At 34.3% G+C, this 22103-nt stretch overlaps 2 protein-coding genes across 3 annotated transcripts; one reads left to right on the top strand and one right to left on the bottom strand.

The window, feature by feature from the left end:
• Window positions 1-7730: 7730 nt before the first annotated feature.
• Window positions 7731-10217, top strand: LOC149775229 (uncharacterized). The gene is made up of 2 exons (XM_089943677.1): window positions 7731-9310; window positions 9954-10217. The coding sequence occupies exon 1, from the start codon at window positions 8077-8079 to the stop codon at window positions 9295-9297; it is 1221 nt and encodes a 406-aa protein (XP_089799803.1). The 5' UTR covers window positions 7731-8076; the 3' UTR covers window positions 9298-9310; window positions 9954-10217.
• A 952-nt stretch (window positions 10218-11169) lies between these two features.
• On the bottom strand, window positions 11170-22103 carry LOC149775230 (bolA-like protein 2). Of its 2 annotated transcripts, none has more exons than XM_089943435.1 (3): window positions 21982-22103; window positions 14587-14684; window positions 11170-13201 (listed from the first exon to the last, which is right to left on the bottom strand). In XM_089943435.1, exons 1-3 carry the CDS (start codon window positions 22042-22044, stop codon window positions 13099-13101), a joined length of 264 nt encoding a protein of 87 aa, XP_089799561.1. In that variant the 5' UTR covers window positions 22045-22103; the 3' UTR covers window positions 11170-13098. The 2 variants fall into 2 exon arrangements, with proteins under 2 accessions (XP_089799561.1, XP_089799560.1); XM_089943434.1 differs by lacking the exon at window positions 21982-22103 and adding an exon at window positions 21415-21546.

A 22103-nucleotide genomic window follows, 5' to 3' on the forward strand; every position in this document is an offset into this window, starting at 1 on the left:
TGGGAATTAAAGGTTCTTTGAACTATACCTAAGATATACAAGGTCTTTTTAAACAGCCAGTATAACCAGTGAGGAAAGCAGGGGAAATTTTCTTTCTTTAAAATTCTAACCCTATGCAAAATACGAAACTGTGGAGCACCACCTTAAAACAAATATTAAAATGTATGCAATTGTTTTTCTTTCTTTCATCTCATTATGTATGATGTTCTGAATAAAATGGTACATTAATATTGATGTTAAGCATGAAAATAAGCTAATTATGCTCATTTTGCTCTTGCTTAATAATTTGCCATGAGGCATGTTTGTGTGTGTAGTAACCTTAATTACGGGGAAATTAGAAGTCTATATATAGGAATAGAGTCAACTTAAATTTAAAACTGTTGCATTAAGTAAATGAAATATATTGTGAAAATGTTTAATTTCATTTATTTGCAATGAAATTAAAAAATAAATGATGACAAAGCAAATTTTCTTCTTCCATGTTAAACAATAGGCAAATAGTTTGACCTTTGACCTTTATGAACCTCATCTGTTCCATCCCTTTTCAAACTGTAAAATTCATTGTTGACATCTCAGGAATAATTCTGGCTACTTTCATGTTCCTGTCTTTCAGCATAACATTGGTTGCTATGTTGACAAAATGTATTGTGCATTATTAAAATAATTCAATTTTTATTGTGGGGAGGAGGCTGGACTTGTTAGAGACTCTGACACTCATAAATACTGCTATGGGGGGGGGGGGGGGTAAATACGGAGAATTATTCAAAAGGACTGTTTTGTTGCTTGCAACTTAAATGTTTCAGCCATAAAGTCAAAATTAACTCATACAATAATAATACCTATGTGCTCTTTATGGGGGTGCTCACCAGTTATTATGTACTTTTGAGTGAGTGACATATGTAAGGTGAACTTGTTGCATTTAAAATATGCACAGTGGAGAGAATGTTGGCATACCTCTATGCTACTTTAATGTGGCTGACATTTCTTTGGATATTGTACTTCTGGAAATTGTACATGATCTAAGCACACTGCTAACTAAAACGAACTACTCCCTTGTGTTAAAAAAATCAGCCTGAATTAGTCTAAAGTACACTATCCATAGCAGCTAATAAAACAGAGAAAATGAATTTTGCTAGACTAGACAATACCAGCTTCTGAAAGTGCAATGAATGAATTACCAAATAAAATGTAAAAAAAGTTATCGGCTCTTTTTTATACAATTTACCTTTGAAGTTAAGGAAGTGAAAATGACCAAGTGGAGCTAGCATTTTTTTGAAAGGTGCACATCTGGAGTAAGGCCAAGCTGTATTCTCTATAACCCATATAACACCCATCAATCATACACCAAAATAAAGGGAATTAAAGATTCGTTGAACTATACCTAAGATATACAAGGTCTTTTTTAAATAGCCAGTATAACCAGTGAGGAAAGCCAGGGAAATTCTTTTTCTTTAAAATTCTAACCCTAGGCAAAATATGAAACTGTAGAGCACTACCTTAAAGCAATACACTGGTTGGGTTAAACAAAAATGGGCCGATTCTATTATAAAGAATTATAAGCCATTCATGTCAAAAGGTTCTGCATCACTTATTGGTGATTCTGCCAAGCCTATCCTTTTTAAAATGTTAAGGGACACAGGAGCTTCTCAGTCTTTTGTTATCAGGTACTCTGCCAATGTTTGTGAGGTCTTCTTCTAGTGAAAGTGTTCTTATTGAGGGAGTAGAGTGTGGATTTGTTAATGTTCCTTTCCACTGTGTTAATTTGTCAGACTTAGTCTCAGGACCTGTGACAGTTGGAACAGTGAATACTTTACCAGCTGAGGGTAGGGGTATTCATTTATCACTAGGCAATGATCCAGCTGGAGATATGGTGTAACTGACAAGTCTTTCTTGGATAAAAAAGTTCATCCTGTTGAGAATGAAATCTCTAATTTATATCCTGCTTGTGCAGTTATCAGAACTATGGCAAAAAGAGTTCTTGAGAATTATGCCCATCAGGAAATAATTCTATTAGCTGACATATTTATTGGTTAGTCTTTTGATTAGGTCACTTTTCCTCCTGGTATTGATCAATCAACATATATTTACAAAAGTGATCCTCTTTTTACTACTTGTCCTCTTTATTCTAATAAGAATGATGAAAGACAATCACTCATTCTTGAACAGGAACAAGATCCTGAGATCAGCGAAATTGAAGCCACACAAGTCTCAGTCTGTTATCTTGTTTGTTTTGCTTTGTTCTGTTACTTAGTTTAAGACCAATGAGTCACAGCAATACATACATACATACATACATACATACATACATACATAAATGCATCTTGACAAGAACTATAACCTCATCACAAAAGCAGGTAATTGTGACATTTCAGGCTTCCATGACTTGAATTCAGCATTGTTTTGGTTCTGAATGCCTTTTCACCAGAAGACTTGTGATGATGTCTAGTTGGTCCCAAGTAAAAATGCTAACACCAGGACACAAAATATGGCAATCACGGTACCATATTGAATGTCATGTTATTTACTCCTAGGACAGGCCCCAGGTCTGAATATCTCTAGATTCTGTTGCTTGCCTGCCAGTGTTTGCTTTATCTGTCATCACCTTGTTATCAGCAAGTGTGACTTTCACTCATGTCAAATATAATTGCTTTTAGACTCCCAGCTAACTGTCCAGTTATAATGCCCCTATTTCAGTTCCCTGTGTTTGAAAGCCAGCTTTAAATATGGGATTTCTATATTTATTGTATTGGGCATAATAAATGGTAGGTCTATATTTTGTACCAAAATAAGATTAACTGACTGTTGTTGTGATGTATTTGATTGACAGATGCTTTAAATACATTGTCTAAATAGTTTTGTGACTTTTTACAAGAATACTTACAGTTTAATCTTGAAGACACGGAGTATGTAATATCATCAAGAATTTGAAGAGGAAGAAATGGTAAGAATTCTATATTACCTGCATTCAGTAATTTGTATTATCACTTAGTGTATCACATACATAAACTTTCTATTGTGAGTTTCTATTTGAGATACTTTATATATATATATATATATATATATATATATATATATATATATATATATATATATATATATATATATATATATATATATATGGAATTGTAGAAATATAATAGCCTTATACCACGGTCATTTGCAAAAGTTTATAGAATTAATGTATCAATCCAGTTTAAGTTCATTGACAGTTCGATAATAATAAGTTAAGTTCAATCTCCAAAATCCACAAAATCAAGAAACCCAGAGTTCATGTCGCTTTAATTCTCATGTTGGTCATTTATTTGTCTAATTGCAGCAAGAAGTAATTAAGACATAACATTGTCTATGTCGGTAAATTAGAAATGTATCATCATTAGATAGTAGTACTTTTTTGCCTAATGTATATTATAAGTAGCATAGATAGAGACTATGGTAATTAGCATATATGTTTGTAAATGATCATGGAAGTGTATAAAGCCTTTAATCATACATTGGAGCGTAACTGACACCAGCCTTGTGTAAATAGCATTCAGGCAACAAATTGAAGCAATTGATATATGGTCATATGTGTTTGTTGTTTATATTTCTATCCATCTCTCATATTACTGATCAATCATACTTGTAATCTTTTATCTTCCAATACATAAAATCTAGTACCAAAATTCTAACTTTATATTTTATTATCTAGTTTGACAGAATTGTTGACATCAGATAGTTAAATTTCATTCTTCAACAGGTTTCCATCTGTATACCATTACTCGAGTCTCTACCTTTCAATAAAATCGAAGATGGAACTTTCATAGCCATAGATGATCTGTAAAGTTCCTTAAATCTAACCATTCGATTCATGACAAGAAAAAAATTGTGAAGAAAGAAAATATTGTACAAGAATTACAGCGACATGATACTGGCATAATCCAGAGAGAAGAAAAGAATTTGGTTTCTTTGTCGTCTTTCTTTCGATATATGTTCCATCACTATGATGACTTCCAAGTTTGCAAAGTGGTATGTGATGAACTCTTAGAAAAACAAACACAGTCTATATCTTCAAACAAATGGAATAAATCAACATGGAACCTTTATCAACAACTAGCGTCTGTTGAAATGTTAAGTTTGGGTCTGTATGAAGAAACAATTAATAAGCTACAACTTGAAGGGCTGAAGATTCCATCTTTAATTATTGATTATAAAACACTGTTCACCGACAGCGAATGGAATAAAATTCAATTGTTCGAATGGCATTATAGTTCCTTTTGTAAGAAAGAAGCATCAGACTACGAAGATGAGCAGGAAAGTAAATGGGAATTCTTTAGATTATGTAAAGAGTTGGCAGAAAAAGGACAAGAACTCAATCAGTTGTGCTTGAAGGTATGTCAGCGGAATGTTGCTCGAAAGTTTGCTGCTGATGCAATAAATGGAATTACTATCCATCTTGAAAGTATCCATCGACCTGAGAAAATAGAGACCGACACAGAAAATGCTCTCAGAGACATACCTGCTCCTCAGTTTCAAAATATTATTTGTTTTCAGTGCACAAATATGTGTGCACATAAAGCAGGAGTTCACACTGGTATCGAATTGCAGGAATTGCAACATAATGTTGAAATGTATGATGATATGTCTCTGATAGTTTGTGCCTCTCTGAAGAAAAGTCACAATGTTTATGTGCCTGTCATACTCTTCTTTCCCAAAGGCTGCCTTCCGCCTGGTGAGCGTTTTCTTGCAAGAAGTCATCTAAAATCTGGAAAACTCCAACCCCATTATGTGTCACTTTCATCTTGTCTGGATGACCAAGGTCTCCCAGAGGAATATAGAATTCTTGACTCCTTTTGCTTTCAATGTTTCAAAGAGGAGAAACATTGGCTTGCTGATCCCTTAGATATGAACCACTTTCAAATAATGAGAGAATGGCGCTTGCACGTTCCTTTACCATTCCAGTGTTTATTAGAACAAACACTACTGAACAAAGACAGCCTCAGGCGTCGATCATCAGATGATTTCTACACATCAAAACTATCCTCTTTATATTGCCATTTCGATTCATCACTGAACATACTTAACAGAAATTACAGTGGTCTCATACAAGATATTGTCACAGATGAGTTGTTCATCAACTACTATAACATCACATCTATTTTTTCCATCACATCAGCTACCAATATGAGTCAAAGTCTACGAAATGGAGACAGACGTCTTAAGAAAGCTGCAGATCCAGAACTTTGTCACTTTAAAACGTATCTGAAACCATATCCACTTTGCTATATAAAAGCAAGTGATGTCTCATCTTCTGAACATTTGGTTTGTCTCAAAGACTGCCATCTTATATTTTTCATGGACAATCTGGTACAGCTCACCATGAAAACTGACCCACAACCTGGTGAAAGGAGAATAAATCAACTATGCACCCTGCCCATTACAATCAAAGGCATTCCAAAAGATTCAAACCATGTATTAACATGGCATCTTCCACTGTGTGAAGAAAAAGCTAATTGTGCATGCAAGGAAGCACCACCGCTGGAAAAAGAAGATCTAGAATGGGTTCTGCTAAAGATGACCTCTGATGAAGAGTGTGCTTTTGAACGTTTTCAGCAGCAAGCCAAATGGGGCCTGAAATACATATGGACAAGACTTACATCATTACAGCCCTTCACAAACATTCTAGGCAAAGCGGCTTCGATGGAAAATTCAGAATTTCAGGAAGAAAACATGGATCTAGATGAAAGCTTTTCATCCTTGGCCATTCATGATTTGGAGAAAATGGATAAAATTAGTAACAATGATAGAACTGAAAACTTCCCACTAAACATCTCCAGTGAAGATATATAGAGCATTAATGGAGCCATTACCTCCATTAGATCAGTTGACAGTAATGGGGATACAATCGAGGATATGAAAAACATCCAGGATGATCCAAATGTATCTTGTGATTTGTTACCATATATTGATGTCAGTGATATAGATGAGGAGGATGTACATCCAATGTATAAAGATAAAATGAATAAAAAAAGAGGAAAAGAAGACGAAGAGGAGGAGGAAGAATATTCAAATATTAGGATAAAAGTTGGTGCTAATAAAGATATTCTCCAAGATGTTCAAGCCCTCCTTGAAGAAATACAGATACCATTTATGACAAACAAAGATGAAACTGTTGTCTGCAGTACTGATAGTAGCATACTAGAGTATCAGGATCTAAACAACACACCATCACCGCCACTATTATGCCGCCATCCTCCACCCTCCAGTGGTAGAGATGACGACATAACCACATTGAAAGTGGTTCTCGATGATTTTTTGGAGAAGGCTGAACTGAGTGAAACAAATGATAAGGTTCTGTTTGCACCTGACTACAAGATTGCCAGAAATCTTTTTAAGCTTATAGATGGGAACAAAAAGTATGCAACATTTCTTCCAGAATTTCCAGTACTGCACTTGAGAAAGTCTAAAATCATGAATTTAATATCAGCTTATGAAACATCAGGCCTCATTCATATACTGAAATATATGAGAGATGATGATATTGAAAAAGACTGCAGTAAATTGGTAAGTATCGAGAACATCGAGACAGCCACGCGAAATGTTTGGCGATTGTCAGCAGCTTTGCATATCTCGGTTATCATCACGTTTATCAACTCGCTACCACATTCACATGCAGAGGAGCTGGAAAAAAATTTGTGTGATCAGGAGTTATCCGTCAGCCAGCTTGAATTGAGATGGGGACAAATGTTGAAAGAATTCATTAAGAAAACATCCACTGAGAATAAAACGTTTTCCCTGCATATTGATATAATGAGGCATTGTGACGAAATTGTAGCCATCGCCGTTGCTGAAAGAGTAGGAGGAAAAGATGGATACAACTTACTATTGGCCGGTGTGAAGTCTTCACTTCCGTTCTCATTCTTAAATGGAGCTTCCAGTTATGCTGGATTTTGCACACGGCTTTTGATAGAACATTACAAATCAAGTCACTTTCACAGACAAATGAAACATGCTCTATTCAGTACCTCTCACAATGGTAGTATTGTCAGGTTTGGATTAGACACTGCTCAAGAGATTGACAACAGAGATGCAAAGAAATGTATTCGACCAGGGGCCACACTAAGCAATGTAATGATAAGGATGTCCACAGTAGACGAGCAGAGACAAGTCCATAAAGTAATCCAGTCTGTCATCTCAGGAGAGGATGCTTCAAAGATTAAGCAAGATGAGAAAAAAGATGAAGAGATAGCATCCAAAATTTCAGAAAGGTACATGGGAAGAAAAGCCAGTGATAACGACTTGGGCCATATTGTAAGAACAGATGGTCTGATACATCGAAGAAATGGAATGTCATCAAGTTTTGATCCCATTCTAAGAAATGTATATCACAAGGAGAATCCAGAGGTTCAGCAAGAGATGTTAGATTCAACCAAAGAAGAGATAGGAACATTCATGATTCACAGATATGCAGCAAGAGAGTGTCTATTGGGTATGACACTTAGTGATTGTCCTAACATTGAATTGATAAACGGACCCAAACATCTCATTAACAGAATAAAAAGATCAAAAGGGTCAACAATCAAGAGGACTAAAGGCGTACCAAAAAATACATCATGTAAGAGCATGAAAGAAAAAAGCGAGGAGAAAAGAAAAAGGACAGTAAAGAAGATGACAACGATTGTGGACTGTCTAAGCTCTTCCATGAATACTTGTCAGTCAATCTTTAAGCCAGATGGGACAAAATAATCCACAAATAAATCAGCTGGTGTGAAAAGAGCTCTTCTCGAGTTGATAAAGAAAATATCTGATACCAGAGCTACAAGTGAGCAAAAGGACGATTTGCCAGACTTAGATGAGTTCATCCTAACAGATTTCAAAGCTGTTCCACCGACCATAAAGGAACAAACGAAAGCTTCAGTTGTAGAATCTGCCGGTGTGAAGTTCAAGACATCAGCTTCGACTGGAGACCAGTACTTAGAGTACGTATCAAAGGCAATTCTTCACAAGCTGATAGGACACCTTCCAAATTTACGTCACATTGTTATATGTGAGGAAAAATATTCCTTCACACCAGACACACTAAAAGCACATACAAGAAAAATGCGGGATTCTAAAGGAAAAATATCTATCTTACAATTGAAGGAAGAAAAAGAGGTGATCAGTGAAGATAAATTTCACAAGCCCTCTGTTGTGGGAACAGCGACCGGCAAGAAACTTGTAAGTTCCTATTTAGGCAATCACATTGATCAGCTTCTTCTAAAGCAAAATATTATACTGGATATAGACAGTGAAGCTCTGCTGACAGCATGTCATTGCCAAGAGGTCCCCTGCACATGTTGTCCTTTCACAACACCACTGAGAGTTCGATTTACTTCCGAATCAGGAATTGTTGGTATGGAGAAGCTGTCTAACATCAGGCAGAGAAAGGGAGAAGCAGAAATGGCTCAACTTGATTGGATGAAGGAGCTTGATGCTGAGTTGTCTGATGGAGATTCTGTTGTCAACTTTGTATCATCAGCTGATATCGACACAGTCCTAATTCACCTATTTGGTATCAGTCTCCACTGGAAAAGAAACCAAACTGGAACCTTTACAGGCCCTGTTTATGTTTGGCTACAGAAACAAAAGCCTGAGCTGTACAACATTTCCAAAATCATAGAAAGTATTGAAAGATACTTCAATAAGAAGTATTCGGCGGCTCTGATTGCCATCATTTTGTGCATGGGAGGAAATGACAATTTGCCACGACATTATGGAATTTCACACGAAAAGATTTTAATGAAAGCCATTGACAATCAAGGTCTTGAGCTTTTCAAACTCTTTCACATGGAAATCCATGATACAGATGAGTCAATTTCATCCATAATGCTAAATATTGATGCATACATTTCATTTTTAAAGGATTTGTACTGTCCAAAGATCTACAATGCAGCTGCATTGTCCTTTGAAGAAGTAAGGCAAATGACAATCAAAATGCCTGGGAAAGAATTCCGACATCCACAAACATGGATGCCCCCGGAAAGTGCCCTGAGGAATTTAGGAAGCCTTATTCAAGTTCAGATAGATTATTTATTGACTATATGGTGTCACGAGGCCGCTTTGCCAGATCTTGTTGTATTTCCATGTGTCCAGACGGTGAAGTTTATTACAGTTTTGGAGATGATGTTCATGTATCTGACAAAGAACAATTATTATCAATACCAGAGGAGCTACTCCAGGAGAAAATTAATTGTGCGAAACAAACTAGAGTACGAACATCAAAGAAACGTGCCTTGCATGATACACCATGCAAACAGAATCCGAGAAAACGACAGCCTCTAATGTCAACTCCAAGGTAAGCATACAAACATTTTTAACTCAACAAATTTCTTTTTTCTCTCTTTCTCTTTCTTTTTGGGTTCTCAATGAACAAGCTGTGCAGTTGAATTTGAATTGTAATTAAGCACACCACACATGCATACATGTACATTGCCGTTATACACAGTCTAAATTATTCTATTTGATCATAAAATGCTTCAGTAAGGTTTATCAGATAGCTATTCATAAAATAAACAAAATTATTTTTAGACAATTTTAAATGTATAGCTACTTCTCACAGATTTCTGCTTCTCATTTTTCCTGGCAACATCTTTGAAAGAAAAACTGTTAACTTAGCTGCTAAATATGGGAAAATTTGTACTGGACTGTTTTGGTCAAACGTCACATATCAAATGGCCAATTGTAGATCAATTTACATTTTATCAACATCAGTACTTATTTTCCTCAGTAGATACATTCTTCTTGGGACAAAAACTTTGCATGCATCTATGTGTTAATTATCCGTATTAAACTGATTTATATACCTTACCGTGGTGCATCTATATATATATAGTTTTGAGGAACCCATAAATCGCATTCCATCAAGATCTATTTTTGAATCTAAGTTTCATTGTTTACCATACAGCAGTGTACTTGGATGAATTTGTGTTCTTTTCCAGAAAGATGAAGTTTTCCTAGTGATCAGCAACCAGACGTAAAACACAACCAATAATATACTACAGGACTTAGAAAGGAATGATGAAAATATCGAATGGCCATTAAAGTCCAATGCAATTCAGATATGATAGCGACTCGTACCTTGAAAAGGAATTCATTTGAAATGGAAATAACACACAATGTGGACAGTGTACCCCATAGGGCAGCATTTTGAACAGTTGTAAATACTATGCTCAAATAATTCTAGGATCTTGTAATAAGCATGGATAGACGCATAGTTTATATCGTACCATAGATGTTACCTCTGATGTGTTCTGGTTCAGATGTACGAAATGTTTATGTAAACTTTGACAGTACTTTTAATTTACATATCATCATTTGGAAAATAAATATCAGATTCGTTTATTGGACTTTATTAATTTACAGTGCAGATGTTAAACATATTTTGTACAAAAGTGTTACAGTAGAAGAGTCATATGTAAAAATGGGGCATAGCAAATGATTTTTTCATAAGTTCATGTGTTTACCATCTTAGAATTTCTAAAAGTATTATGTGATATTTTTTTTTTAAATGCACATTCATTGAAATTAAAAAAGCAGTTGCATTATTCTTTGAGACCGACAAATTACAATGTGGGATGTAACAACATTTATATGGACTATTCATAAAACCATATAGAATGTTTCTATGTGGCTGGAAGAAAAAAATCATATGAAGTAATAAGCCTTTATAGTACAGTAATGAAATGCATATAAAACGACACTCATTATATTGTCCAAACACTTGCTTCAGTTGCAATATTTGGAGGTTCTGTGAACTAATAACCGGGTTCATACAGTAGTTTACACCAGCCTGGAAGAACTCATCAGGCTCACACAGGCATGGGCTTGGGATGTTAATAGCAGAGGGCCATTCAGCTGGGGTGTCATATTACCTTGGATAGAAACTATCCAAATTTTTGGGGCCTGTCCTATGAGTATATTGCTACACCTTCTGTATGAACAGTCATATCAACATAGAGTTTTCACCCGAAAATCTGATTTGTCCCTATTTAGGAGTCTTTGTCTGTCCCCATGTCGGGGTCTTTATCATTCCCCAGCAGAGGTCTTTACTACAGAAAAAGCATCTAATCTGTAAATTAGCATCTGAATGGGAAATGAAAATTTATCAAATCGGCACAAATCAAAGACTGCTCTTATCAAACATACAAAGAAAAGTGCATGTTGGTGACTAATTTATTTTCAGGATGACACAATTATTGACATTAGTTTTCTGCAACAGAAAATCTGTGATGCCAATTTTACAACAGGACATAAATCAATACTTTCTATCACTGGACGTTTACTGTTTTAATTAAAAATGTAGAAGCACTTCTGGTTATTTACCAAGACAAAGATGTCATATCCATTTAATCTTTATGTTCAGTCTCTGACCAAGTTCATAGCGCTAAAATACATTTAAGTAACAAATGACATAACATATTGGGTAGGTCATGTCTTTTAGAGCTGCATGGTAAACAGTTATTTTACAACAGTGGACATCCCTGAAGTTAAATCGAGTTTACTGGTATGTTACACATATGGTACGTTTTAGTTTTCCTCTTTGAAATTTCTTTCCAGTTCTATGTCATTTTATATCTAAGTTTTCAAGCTGGCCAATCAGATTAAAATCAGATCTCCACTGTCCTACATGAAAATCTGAAGATGACTGCTTAAGGGTCATGTTCTGGCGATCATTGAATTAGCCAAAAAAATCTGAAAGTGAATCAAAATGTTCGGTACACATTGATGCTCTTCATCCACAGCGCTCTTTCTCCAAACATGAAGATATAAGACTTCATCTGACTGGTTGATAGAATTAGTGATTATGGTAATCACATAGGTTATCAGAACATGACCCTGAGTGGTCAATGTTAGATTTTCATGTATAACGGAGATCTGATTTTATTCAGATTGCAGAATGGGATGCCCCCATAGCCTGGTATTTTGTGGGGAATGGGGAAATGTCAGTGCATCTGCTTATTCTGGATGTTTAAAATTTGAAAAGGAGTTATAAATAAATTTGAACAGACCTCAGAGATGAAATAAGCCATAAGCTCACTTATCCTGGTGAAGTAAGATATGTCAAAGTGACCTACTTTAAATGCACTAATAATCTTAACTGGTTTTTACTTCATTGCCTCGTAAGCCAGAAAAACAAATTATTCCATTTTTGTTGTTGTTGCTCTACCAAATTTTCTGACAAATATGAAATTTCATCAGTCCTCAGGTTACTAGTGTTTTAAAACAGGATACTTATAAAACCTGTTCAAATGTTGAAAATGATGGTCAAACACATCAAACTTCTACAAATCATAGGACTGTTTGTGTACTGTCAGTTTGCAACACTGCAAAAACCACAAGAATTCAGTGCTGCATTTAAGAGAGAAACATTAAATCAGTTAACATTAAGGAATGAAATAAAAAAATTAAATGTTCCATAAAATTGTGAAGCATTTAATAAATATAAAAGTATGATAGTTGTAGAAATGAATGTGAAAGACTTGGTTATTTTTAAAACAAAATATTAATAGCAGCTGGACCCAACATAATACAGGAGAGACTATTCTGAAGTAATAATAAAACTGTACATATGATTAAGGCACTTTATTATGTGGAAGTTTCACTACAGGTTGGTAATTATGTGGAAGTTTCACTACAGGTTGGTAATTATGTGGAAGTTTCACTACAGGTTGGTAATTATGTGGAAGTTTCACTACAGGTTGGTATACTCCCATAGGCAGAGTTATAATGAGAGTTACAATATATTTACAGTAAATTGTGGATTATCCAGACACTAGCTAACAGACATATCGAAGGGACTGATGGAGAGTCTCCCTGACACAGTGAAAATTCATGAACACGAATGGGTCCAGGTAACATATCTACTTGCTTGCAAATCTTATTGCTATTGGTGAAGAAATAATTTACAGGAATTAATAATGTTAAGAGGATTTTATGTGATTCCATGTTGCGTGCATCAGCTGAAAGATGAACAAATTCCATGCAAATCTGAATACACTTGGTACATATCATCTGGACCTTTAATATGCCATCATATTGTGACCAGAACAATCTATTCTATGAGCTACATGAACCAGTCGTTTGTCACTGCTTTTGTTTCTGTTGTTCCCATTGCTCAGGGGTAAGAGTCTTCATTTGGAAAGCATGGATGTTCTTCAGTTCCGCTGCCAAGGCTGTGTTGACTAACCTGTTTGTATTAAAGGAGTTCAGAACTTATTACAAGCAATTAAAATATCATTAATTCAGTATATCTGATGGGAGGAAAACAAAAACCGCAAGAATTTAAACTTAAAGATGCAATGAATGATGAGTCTTGTGGCAACAATAAGAACCACTAATCCAAGCTATGAATTCAAGTACCAATCAAACTTACATTTTTTCCCCCAAGCCATACAATTTTAAAGCCATCAAAATAAATCATTACACCTGAGACTGCGCTTGTAAATTCCTACTTGCCTGTCCATAAATTTAATTAGGACAGTAATGATTACCTGGATTATGATCAATAAAGTTTAAATAAATATATGTAAACTTAACTTGAGATCTGATTGGCAGGGTATACGTGAAATCACAACTGTTTAGAGTTACAAGCTAAATTATTTTTTTTATGACTTATAATGAACCTAACTAAACCTGAATGTTTTTATTTTTTTTTAAAACATTCAATGTCATGGTTTTTCTTGAAATGAGAACATGGATCTTAACAGTTTTCAGTATTCAAGCTTGTTGACATGAGTTTGCTTTGTAGTTATGCTTCACAAGGTTACTGTCCATCAGAACACAACAAAACTTTATTTGTGGTGTGAAACTAAATAAAGGTAACACACCAGTCTCAAGCATAAGAAGCAGAATTATTTTAGTGCAGCCAAAAGTTTATATTATGTTCGATGAATAAACAGATACAATCATTAGTTATGGATTCCCAGTCTTATATTAAATACTTATTTTAGAAAAATAGAACACGGTAGCAAAAATTACTACTATTTGCACTATAAAAGAGGAAATTTTTCAACATAACAAAATTCTATCACAAATTTTGGTTTACCCTATAAACAAACTTTTATAATAGCATTTTTTAAAATCGGCTTTAATGGGACATATATAAAACACTGAAACTAAAATTAGAGGAGTGATGAAAGATAGTGCAGAAATACCAGAAACAACTGTTTCACAATAAAAAGATCCCAATTTTAGGGATGGGGGCCCCAAAATTGCATTTTTGAGATCATCCCCAAAATGATGAGTTAATGAATTTGACTGTTTCAGTCCTAAATTTCATCTTTTAATCATCTCCTGAACACTTTGTTCATGAATATATATTTATACAAACAAGAAAGAATCTGAGTATCAGTTGGTCTGCTAGAATTCTAACAGCCTTGGAAACCATAGCGTACAGTAGAGTCTCATTTGGTCTACTAGCATGCTAACAGCCTAGGATACTAAACTGTACATCAGAGTAACTATGGTTTTAAGCTGAAAAAGTATTGAAAGAATCAAGTGCAACTTATGAATGTACAGAAAAATCCACCACATAATCATTCTGGCAATTTTATGTAGCCATGATGGGATTACCTGTGTCTTTGCAGCAAAGCTTTTCCTTCAAATTCCGGTGATACAATCAGAGCTTGGAACTTGGCACCTGGACAACTGTCAGATACATCAATTATTTCCTGTAAAGAATTAAAATAATACAAGTCCCTTTTCACAGCAGGTGTCAAACCTATGTAATATTAAAATAACAACTGAAATATTGGTACCCCCATCTTTATAGGAAATGGCTGACAAACCATTGCTACTCAACAGTGACAGGCACTGCCACCAAAGGGTGCTGGTGATCACTATTAATAATTTGGGTGTATAAATTGGAAAGCATCACAATTTAAAACCGTGGCACTATAGTTCTTTCTGCACAGCATTGGGAAATTTATGCTATATGTAGCTCAGTAAATTATCAGGTCAGCATCATTAAATATAGCTAACGCGCGGTTATTAATTTGTTTACAACAAGAGCAAATAAAAGCACCAATGTATACAAATAACAAATAAACCCCATAACAAAGAAATATCTCAATATTCAAGCATTTATTTCACAACTCTGAGTATCAGTGATGGTTTTCAAGTCCCAGTGCAACTGATTTAGTGTCAACATGGACACATGCAACTGATTTAGTGTCAAGACGGACACATGCAACTGATTTAGTGTCAACACGGACACATGCAACTGATTTAGTGTCAACACGGACACATGCAACTGAGATGTAACTACCATTGAAAAGGAAAAGATCAGGAGTTTCTGTTCCTAGTCTGATCACTCCATTTCCTTGTAAACAACTTCTTCCAGCAGTATTTATTTGATTGTAACTATGCTCAGCTGAAATGCTGGTTACTGAAATAGCCGATCTGACAACTGCAAGGTTAGCAAACTGCGGAAAGATATCACATCAGTCTCTGATCAGTGTCTTGCATGACAAACAAAGTTTAGTTAGCCATGCCCTTGAGGGTCATTTTCATTTGATGAAATTCATTTCTTAATTCTGCTTCATCTAGTACTGTAGGTTGTACCAGACTGTCCACTAACATCCTTTGTTGTCCAAAAGAGTTGCAACTTCTTTAAGAGCCTTGTTGCTGTAATCATGATTGCAGCCACTCCGGCAAATGGGAAACATTCAAGACAGTCTAGATGTCTTTCTGGAATACATATTTTGATACTGTCAGTGAGACTCTGAATGAAATACTTTCTGAGATTCTCATTAGCTCAAGAGCACAGATATCATTTGGGTGTGGTTTGTCAGATTCAAGTCCTGGATTTTTTCTTGGCTGTGATGGCCCCTCTAACTGGCTTTCTGATGGACCAAGATTAAACTGCAAGATTGACAGTTTTACATGCATCTTGAGATGCATGTGCTACATGAAAAGCCCCACAATGTGTTATGAGGAAAGGATTGTCTACCCCTGTATGTCTCCCAGTCATGACACTTGCTCCAGCAAACTTTTTTTCCAGTGGAATATGCCTGTCTGCCAAAATTTCACGAACTTTGTCTGCACTGTTTCAGCTTTTCCAATGAATACTGTAAAGTTTCCAATAAACACAGTTTTTGGTTTTCCATTCTGAATCATGCTTAGACAGAAATCAATTTTTTTGAGTGTCTATGGTCACATTTTCAGTTGTGACAATACTTACATAGGGGCTTTCTAGTATTAGCATATCAATTTCTTACATGGTAACTTTCTTGAGGGTAACTACTCCATTTCTTCTATTGCATCTTGGTGGTCTTTTCATTTTCAAGAGATGGGCATGCATGAGCTTTCAATAGTTTCACCAGGCTTGGAAACTGCAAAATCTTCTTGACCAATCCAAACACTGCCTTCATTTGTGTTTTGTTGTCTTGCTCTGAACATTTAAGGATGCTAAATGAACTATTTTGATGGTCAACAACAGCCAACTATTGACGTTTATAAATCCATTTATTTTCCAAGGTTTTCTCACACACATACAAAATAAATTTGTTTTGCCTTCAGATTCTTCTGTTTTGTGCCATGGAAAGTCTTCTAATCAAGCTTCATTGTGCCACGGAAAGTCTTCTAATCAAGCTTCATTGTACTACTTTGTTCTTAATTTCTTTGCAATATTTCTTGATTTCTCAGTGCTTGAATTTGGAAAATGTGCAATAATTGGTTAAAAAGCCTTTGACAAGTAATCCTTTGAAATTGGAATGTTATGTTCATCTGCAGTGCTTGTACTAGGAACTGGCATAGATCTATCATTGGTATCTTTTTATATATAAAAATTGTCGATCGCTGTGCCATGATTACAAATTCTTCTGCAAACAGACTGAAGCATAAAGTGACTGTTTAGAAGAACATCTATGAAACAGAAAGGGCAGTGCTTTGTTTCACCTTGAATCAAATATCAAACCCTTGCAATCCATCTGTTATGTATATTTAATCTGCATTGTTTGTTAGTTTTTTTTAAAAATTTATTATACGCTGCAGGCTACGTGAAATTGTATCTTATAGCTGACCTTGTCCAAAATGAAGTTCATTGTGTACCTGACCAAAATCATTGATTTTTTAAATTCTGTAAACAATAAACATAAATATAATATCACGATCATTATTAATAAATTTAAATATATTTTTCTTGGTCGAGTGAAGGACAATGTGTTTACCACATTGCAACTTTAGTAACAGATTTTATCTTGCAAACATTTGGAATCTGCTAAAAACATTTTCTATTAGGTAATAGTTTTGTTTCTTATAGCTACAGAAGTATAAAATCTTGTTTCATGGAAACATTAATTATTTATGCTGTAAGATCTTGAAGCAGAATCATTGTTGTGTTCAGTGTTTGATCTGAAAAGAAATTATTTAGTTTTCAAATTCTGGAAATACAAAGTGCTTTATATAATATTCTCAGAAAGAAAGAAACATTAACTGGGAATTATAGTGAATTCAAACAGGGAAACCGTGGATTATCTTACTGTGATTCAAGAAAAGGCTATTGGCACATCTACACTACACAGGCCATTACATACACATCAACATCTTTAGTGTTGGCAATTATTTTGAATGCCACTAACGTTTATTCTGAACTTTATAAATTAGGATAAGCCAACTCTCTTTCTGGCGCTGTGTTGTTGCTGACAATCACATATCAAAGTCGATAGTGATACGAGACGATAACTGTATGAAAGAATAAGTCAGCTTCTTACAGACTCTGATGTTGAGACAGTTAACTTTCAAGATTTAAAACATGTTTAATAGTTTGTTGATGCATGAAACCATACCTTATCTTTTTCTGGAATAGAAGCATATTTTACTGGCAAAAACTGGCATATACCAGTGTAAATGAACCTCTGTAAACTTATTACTTCTGGTATTTTCTCCACTTTTGTATTTATAAGTCTGACAGTTCTACATTCAAGAATATTTAAGGTTCAAAAGTCAACTACCCATACTTGACATCCTCATATATAATGCGGATTTTCCACGACGTATCTGGTCATAATAAAAATCAAATGAATTTTTCACAAACATTTTCTTCATAACGTAGCTGTGGTATGTTACAGACGGATACATAAAACTGAATCAATTATATAATAAATTTAAACTGCAAAAAGATAAAAAGGAAATGAACATTTTAATATTTTCATGGATATGAGCTGAATCATTGTACAGAATTGTCAAGAAATCAATCTGCAGTCTAACATTCCTCTATATATAAAAAAAAAAACATCAAAAAGATTTGTTGAGAATTAATTTAATACCAGTTCTTTTTCTGATTCCACATTTAAACACTTGCTTCTATTTGTTCATTGATAAACTGTGTCATATTGCTAAAAATAATGGTCAGAATTTTTAAGAAAACAGCACCAATTTAGGACTTTCAAAAACTTCATTCTGAAGCTTCTAAAATTCTGTAATAATAGTGAGAAGAAAAACTTTTATAAATTGAAGCAGAATTGTGCAAATATTCAACATATGTTCTTATGTTTTTGGTCACTGAATTAATTTCAAAGTAATGAAAATATATCTAATCTTATACAAATTTTAAAACTTCTATTGTTAGTTAACAAATTGCAAATTCATATCAAGAACATTGTAATTATATAATTTTAACTTGCGTATGATTCATGAATCATATATTGCATAGAGAAATTGTTAGGAAAATGCATAGAAATGCTTGACAAGTACCTAGAAACAGAAAAAGACAATTTATTCTTAAAGATATGCAAATACACTTTACTAGCATAAAACACAATGAAGGAATTTGAAGAAAAAGTTAAAAAAGACAAATAATGGATGATGCATGTGTTTCAATGTTTCGTTGTGTAGTTATAGAACATTATGACCATAAAAAGGCTTTGAATCTTTTTAATTCTGCATACTCAAATTATGCAGTAAACACTCCCTCCACTCTTTGAGACAATTTATAGCCCAGAGTGCTATGGTATCACAGGTTGAGCTGTCAGTGATCAGTACAAGTAAATAAAGACATTGACCATTTAGATATCATATATGTCTAGTTCTTGTTCTTTGCTCTTTATTAAAATGCATTTAATATCCAGATTCAATCATACCATTGCAGGAAATGATCGTTAAACAGATGCCAAATAAATTCCAGGTTATCCAAGGGGTTAGTCTGTTGTCGCCATAATGCTCAAAAAATAAATGCATGATGGCATATACTTGTTCTTTTGTTCAGAACTTGATGTATATGTTGCACAAAGTGTAAATCAACTTGTAAAATGGACCCTACTTCCATAGCCCTCCTTCTGCCATGTGTGCCTCCAACAACAGAAAATTATCTAAGACTATTAAAGCAGTGTATCTGTAACCACCTGTGACTGGGAAGTGGTGCCAGGATTGTCCATCTACATGTGCATGAGAGTTCATCTCAACCACAGATTATTTAAACAATTCCAGGAGTTCCAATGAAGCAACAAATTGTGTACAACAAAGTTTTAAAGTCAAAACCTGTCAGTTGCAAAAGCCATCAGAACTTACAGAAAACAACATTAACAAAGTTCACATTTTGACTACCACTGAATCGATCTCTTCTTGATGAATATGGTTATCATGTGGTCTGACTCTTGCATAACATCGTTGGACATTATCAGATGACCAACTGGCTAATCAATTTATTACAGTGATATCGATTTTAAGAAGACATATTCTATTTGAGAAAATGTCGTGATATTCGTGGGTGCATTTTTTATTATCTGTCCCTTTTTTCACTGCTCTTCAAATCATTAGATGCATTTTATTTGGAAAAGTAGAGAGGGTGTAAGCATGATGTGATGTCTGCAGTTTTATATATGAAAAGGTTCCAACCTAATAACCTAAGTCATCCTGAGACAACTTTATGGCATGGACCTCTATAACCCTAAATCTACTGAATTTAATCTGATTGTTCATTGAGATCTGCTAACCACTGACGAATGATACTTGAACTCGATGAAAAGCATCAATGACGCCTACTCAGGAAATGTGGTCGCTACCGAGTTCATCATCATGGCTAATGCGCAGAATTCGGACAGTTTCTGAAAGATCACTTGTATTACACCCATCATTTAGTTTATTTTCTTCTTTTTTTGTCAGTGTTCATAATTTTATTATTTCTCAATAAAACAAACTATTTAAAGTTGAATGAGAAGTTTAAAAAATATTTCACTACTAAATAACCGATGCAAAATAAACAAGATTATGTTATTTTATTATATATAAAAATACCATGATCATGTGTACTAGCGGGATTTTGTTCCCTTAAATGTATATTTGAAGTGCTCAACATACTTGGGACATAATGAGAAGATCATCTTTAAGAACAAATTTAAATGTCACATTTAAATCCTGGACTAAACTGAATAATATTTCACATGGTCTGAATCAGCTTGGAATTTTGGAGAATCAGCCAGGAATCTGGGCCGATTCAGTCAGTAATTTGTACCGATTCAGCAGAGTTTGAGAGTAATTACAACATTAATGAATAATGTTAGTATATCAGATGTATCAGTCATGAAAGTTAATAGTTATATTTGTTTTAAAAAAATTCTCGTGGTGATCCGGCGTGTGTTGTTATAAGAAATCTAATGCTCTTATATGAACACACAGACTTTCAATTATAAGTGATTTATATTTCTTTTATCAACATCACTCAAACGAGATGAATGCAGAATGGGAAGGAAGGGTTTATTATACAACGAGTGGAAAACAGTCTTGTACGAAAGTGTGGAAGAAAAATGCATATTCATCCCATTCAGTTACATACAAAATCAAAGGTGCATAATAAACTGATATTGGAAACACTGAATGAAAAAGCGTAAACATGTCTTTAATGTTATTTCATTTGGAATTATTTTTATTATAATTCAGAGATGGAGATACAAAAAAGTGCCCAAAAACTGAGGACTGTTCCAGCACACATGTTAATATAATTTTACAATATAATTATCATAGTTGAACAACGAAATAAAGTAAGGGTTTCAAAACGAATACTTTTTGCTACTAATATTGAAACAGCTTTGCCTTATAACTATCGGAGATGAACACTGATGAAAAATAATAGCAATATTTCCCATATTATTCAGTGCCAAGCATAGGATCATCTAAGAGAATGAAAAGACTTATTATTCTTATTAAATACTATACTATCGTCATTCATTAGGTTATATAAAGACTTAATTTCGTCTTTAGAAATATTACTATGATATTGCTTTTTATGATTACCAGTTAATATCTGTTTTGTGATCGCGTATATATATATATATATATATATATATATATATATATATATATATATATATATATATATATATATATATGAATCACATAAAAGATGATTTAATTTTGTTATAAAAACGTTATCTGTGTGACACGTTTTGGGGTGACATCTCCTACCAATTGGGGCGACTTCTCCAACCACTCTGGGGCGACTTCTTCAGATACGCTGGGGTGAGTTCTCCATGGGGCGAATTCTCCGCATACCAACAAAAACAACATTTGCTATGTCTTACATTCTAGGACCACCGGTGTACATAAGACAACCACACGATAGGTAGCGCTTTGTAGAACTACCAAAACTTTCGAATACCGCGATACCATTGAACCCCGCGATATCTTAGGAAGCAAGGATGATTCTAAAAAGAACATCATGTCCTGTTGCTTTCACCCCGTTTCAAATTACGAAAACACGTTCACGTAGCAAGTCTTTCCTTTATGACCCAGGTTCGTTTAATCTGTATACAGCCACTCGAAAGTTTTAGTCCATAAATATGAACAAAAAGTATATTAAGATGAAATGATTTATCTATCGCGGTCGTAATGATAATCACGAATACCCGAAAGTGTTTAATACTGGAAATTGTTAACGACAAAAGATTATTCTTGCTTAACATATAGTTCAGGGAATGAAAAAAAAAAAACAGCATTGGACAAAAATATTCATATTTCATAATTCATACTCACTAAATGAGTTGCCGATATTTCCTTTCTTAATTTATCTTCAAGATATTGTGGTGTGATTGACATTTTTGTGTAATGTTATTGAAGTATCTCGTTTCTCACGTGTGAAAATGAAACCGGAAGCA

This window comes from Sinohyriopsis cumingii, chromosome 19 (assembly GCF_028554795.1).
Source record: "Sinohyriopsis cumingii isolate HCF-2022 chromosome 19, ASM2855479v2, whole genome shotgun sequence".
Lineage (NCBI taxonomy): Eukaryota > Metazoa > Mollusca > Bivalvia > Unionida > Unionidae > Sinohyriopsis > Sinohyriopsis cumingii.

Bases quoted from the DNA above. Each gene is read 5' to 3' on its own strand.
- LOC149775230 (XM_089943434.1), bottom strand. From the start codon at position 21,516: ATGTTGTTTTTGTTGGTATGCGGAGAATTCGCCCCATGGAGAACTCAC. The intron at 14,685-21,414 runs GTAGGAGATGTC...AATTCTTTACAG, and splicing joins TGGAGAAGTCGCCCCAATTG to GAAATAATTGATGTATCTGA. The intron at 13,202-14,586 runs GTAATCCCATCA...TAATACAAACAG, and splicing joins GCTTTGCTGCAAAGACACAG to GTTAGTCAACACAGCCTTGG.
- LOC149775229 (XM_089943677.1), top strand. From the start codon at position 8,077: ATGCGGGATTCTAAAGGAAAAATATCTATCTTACAATTGAAGGAAGAA.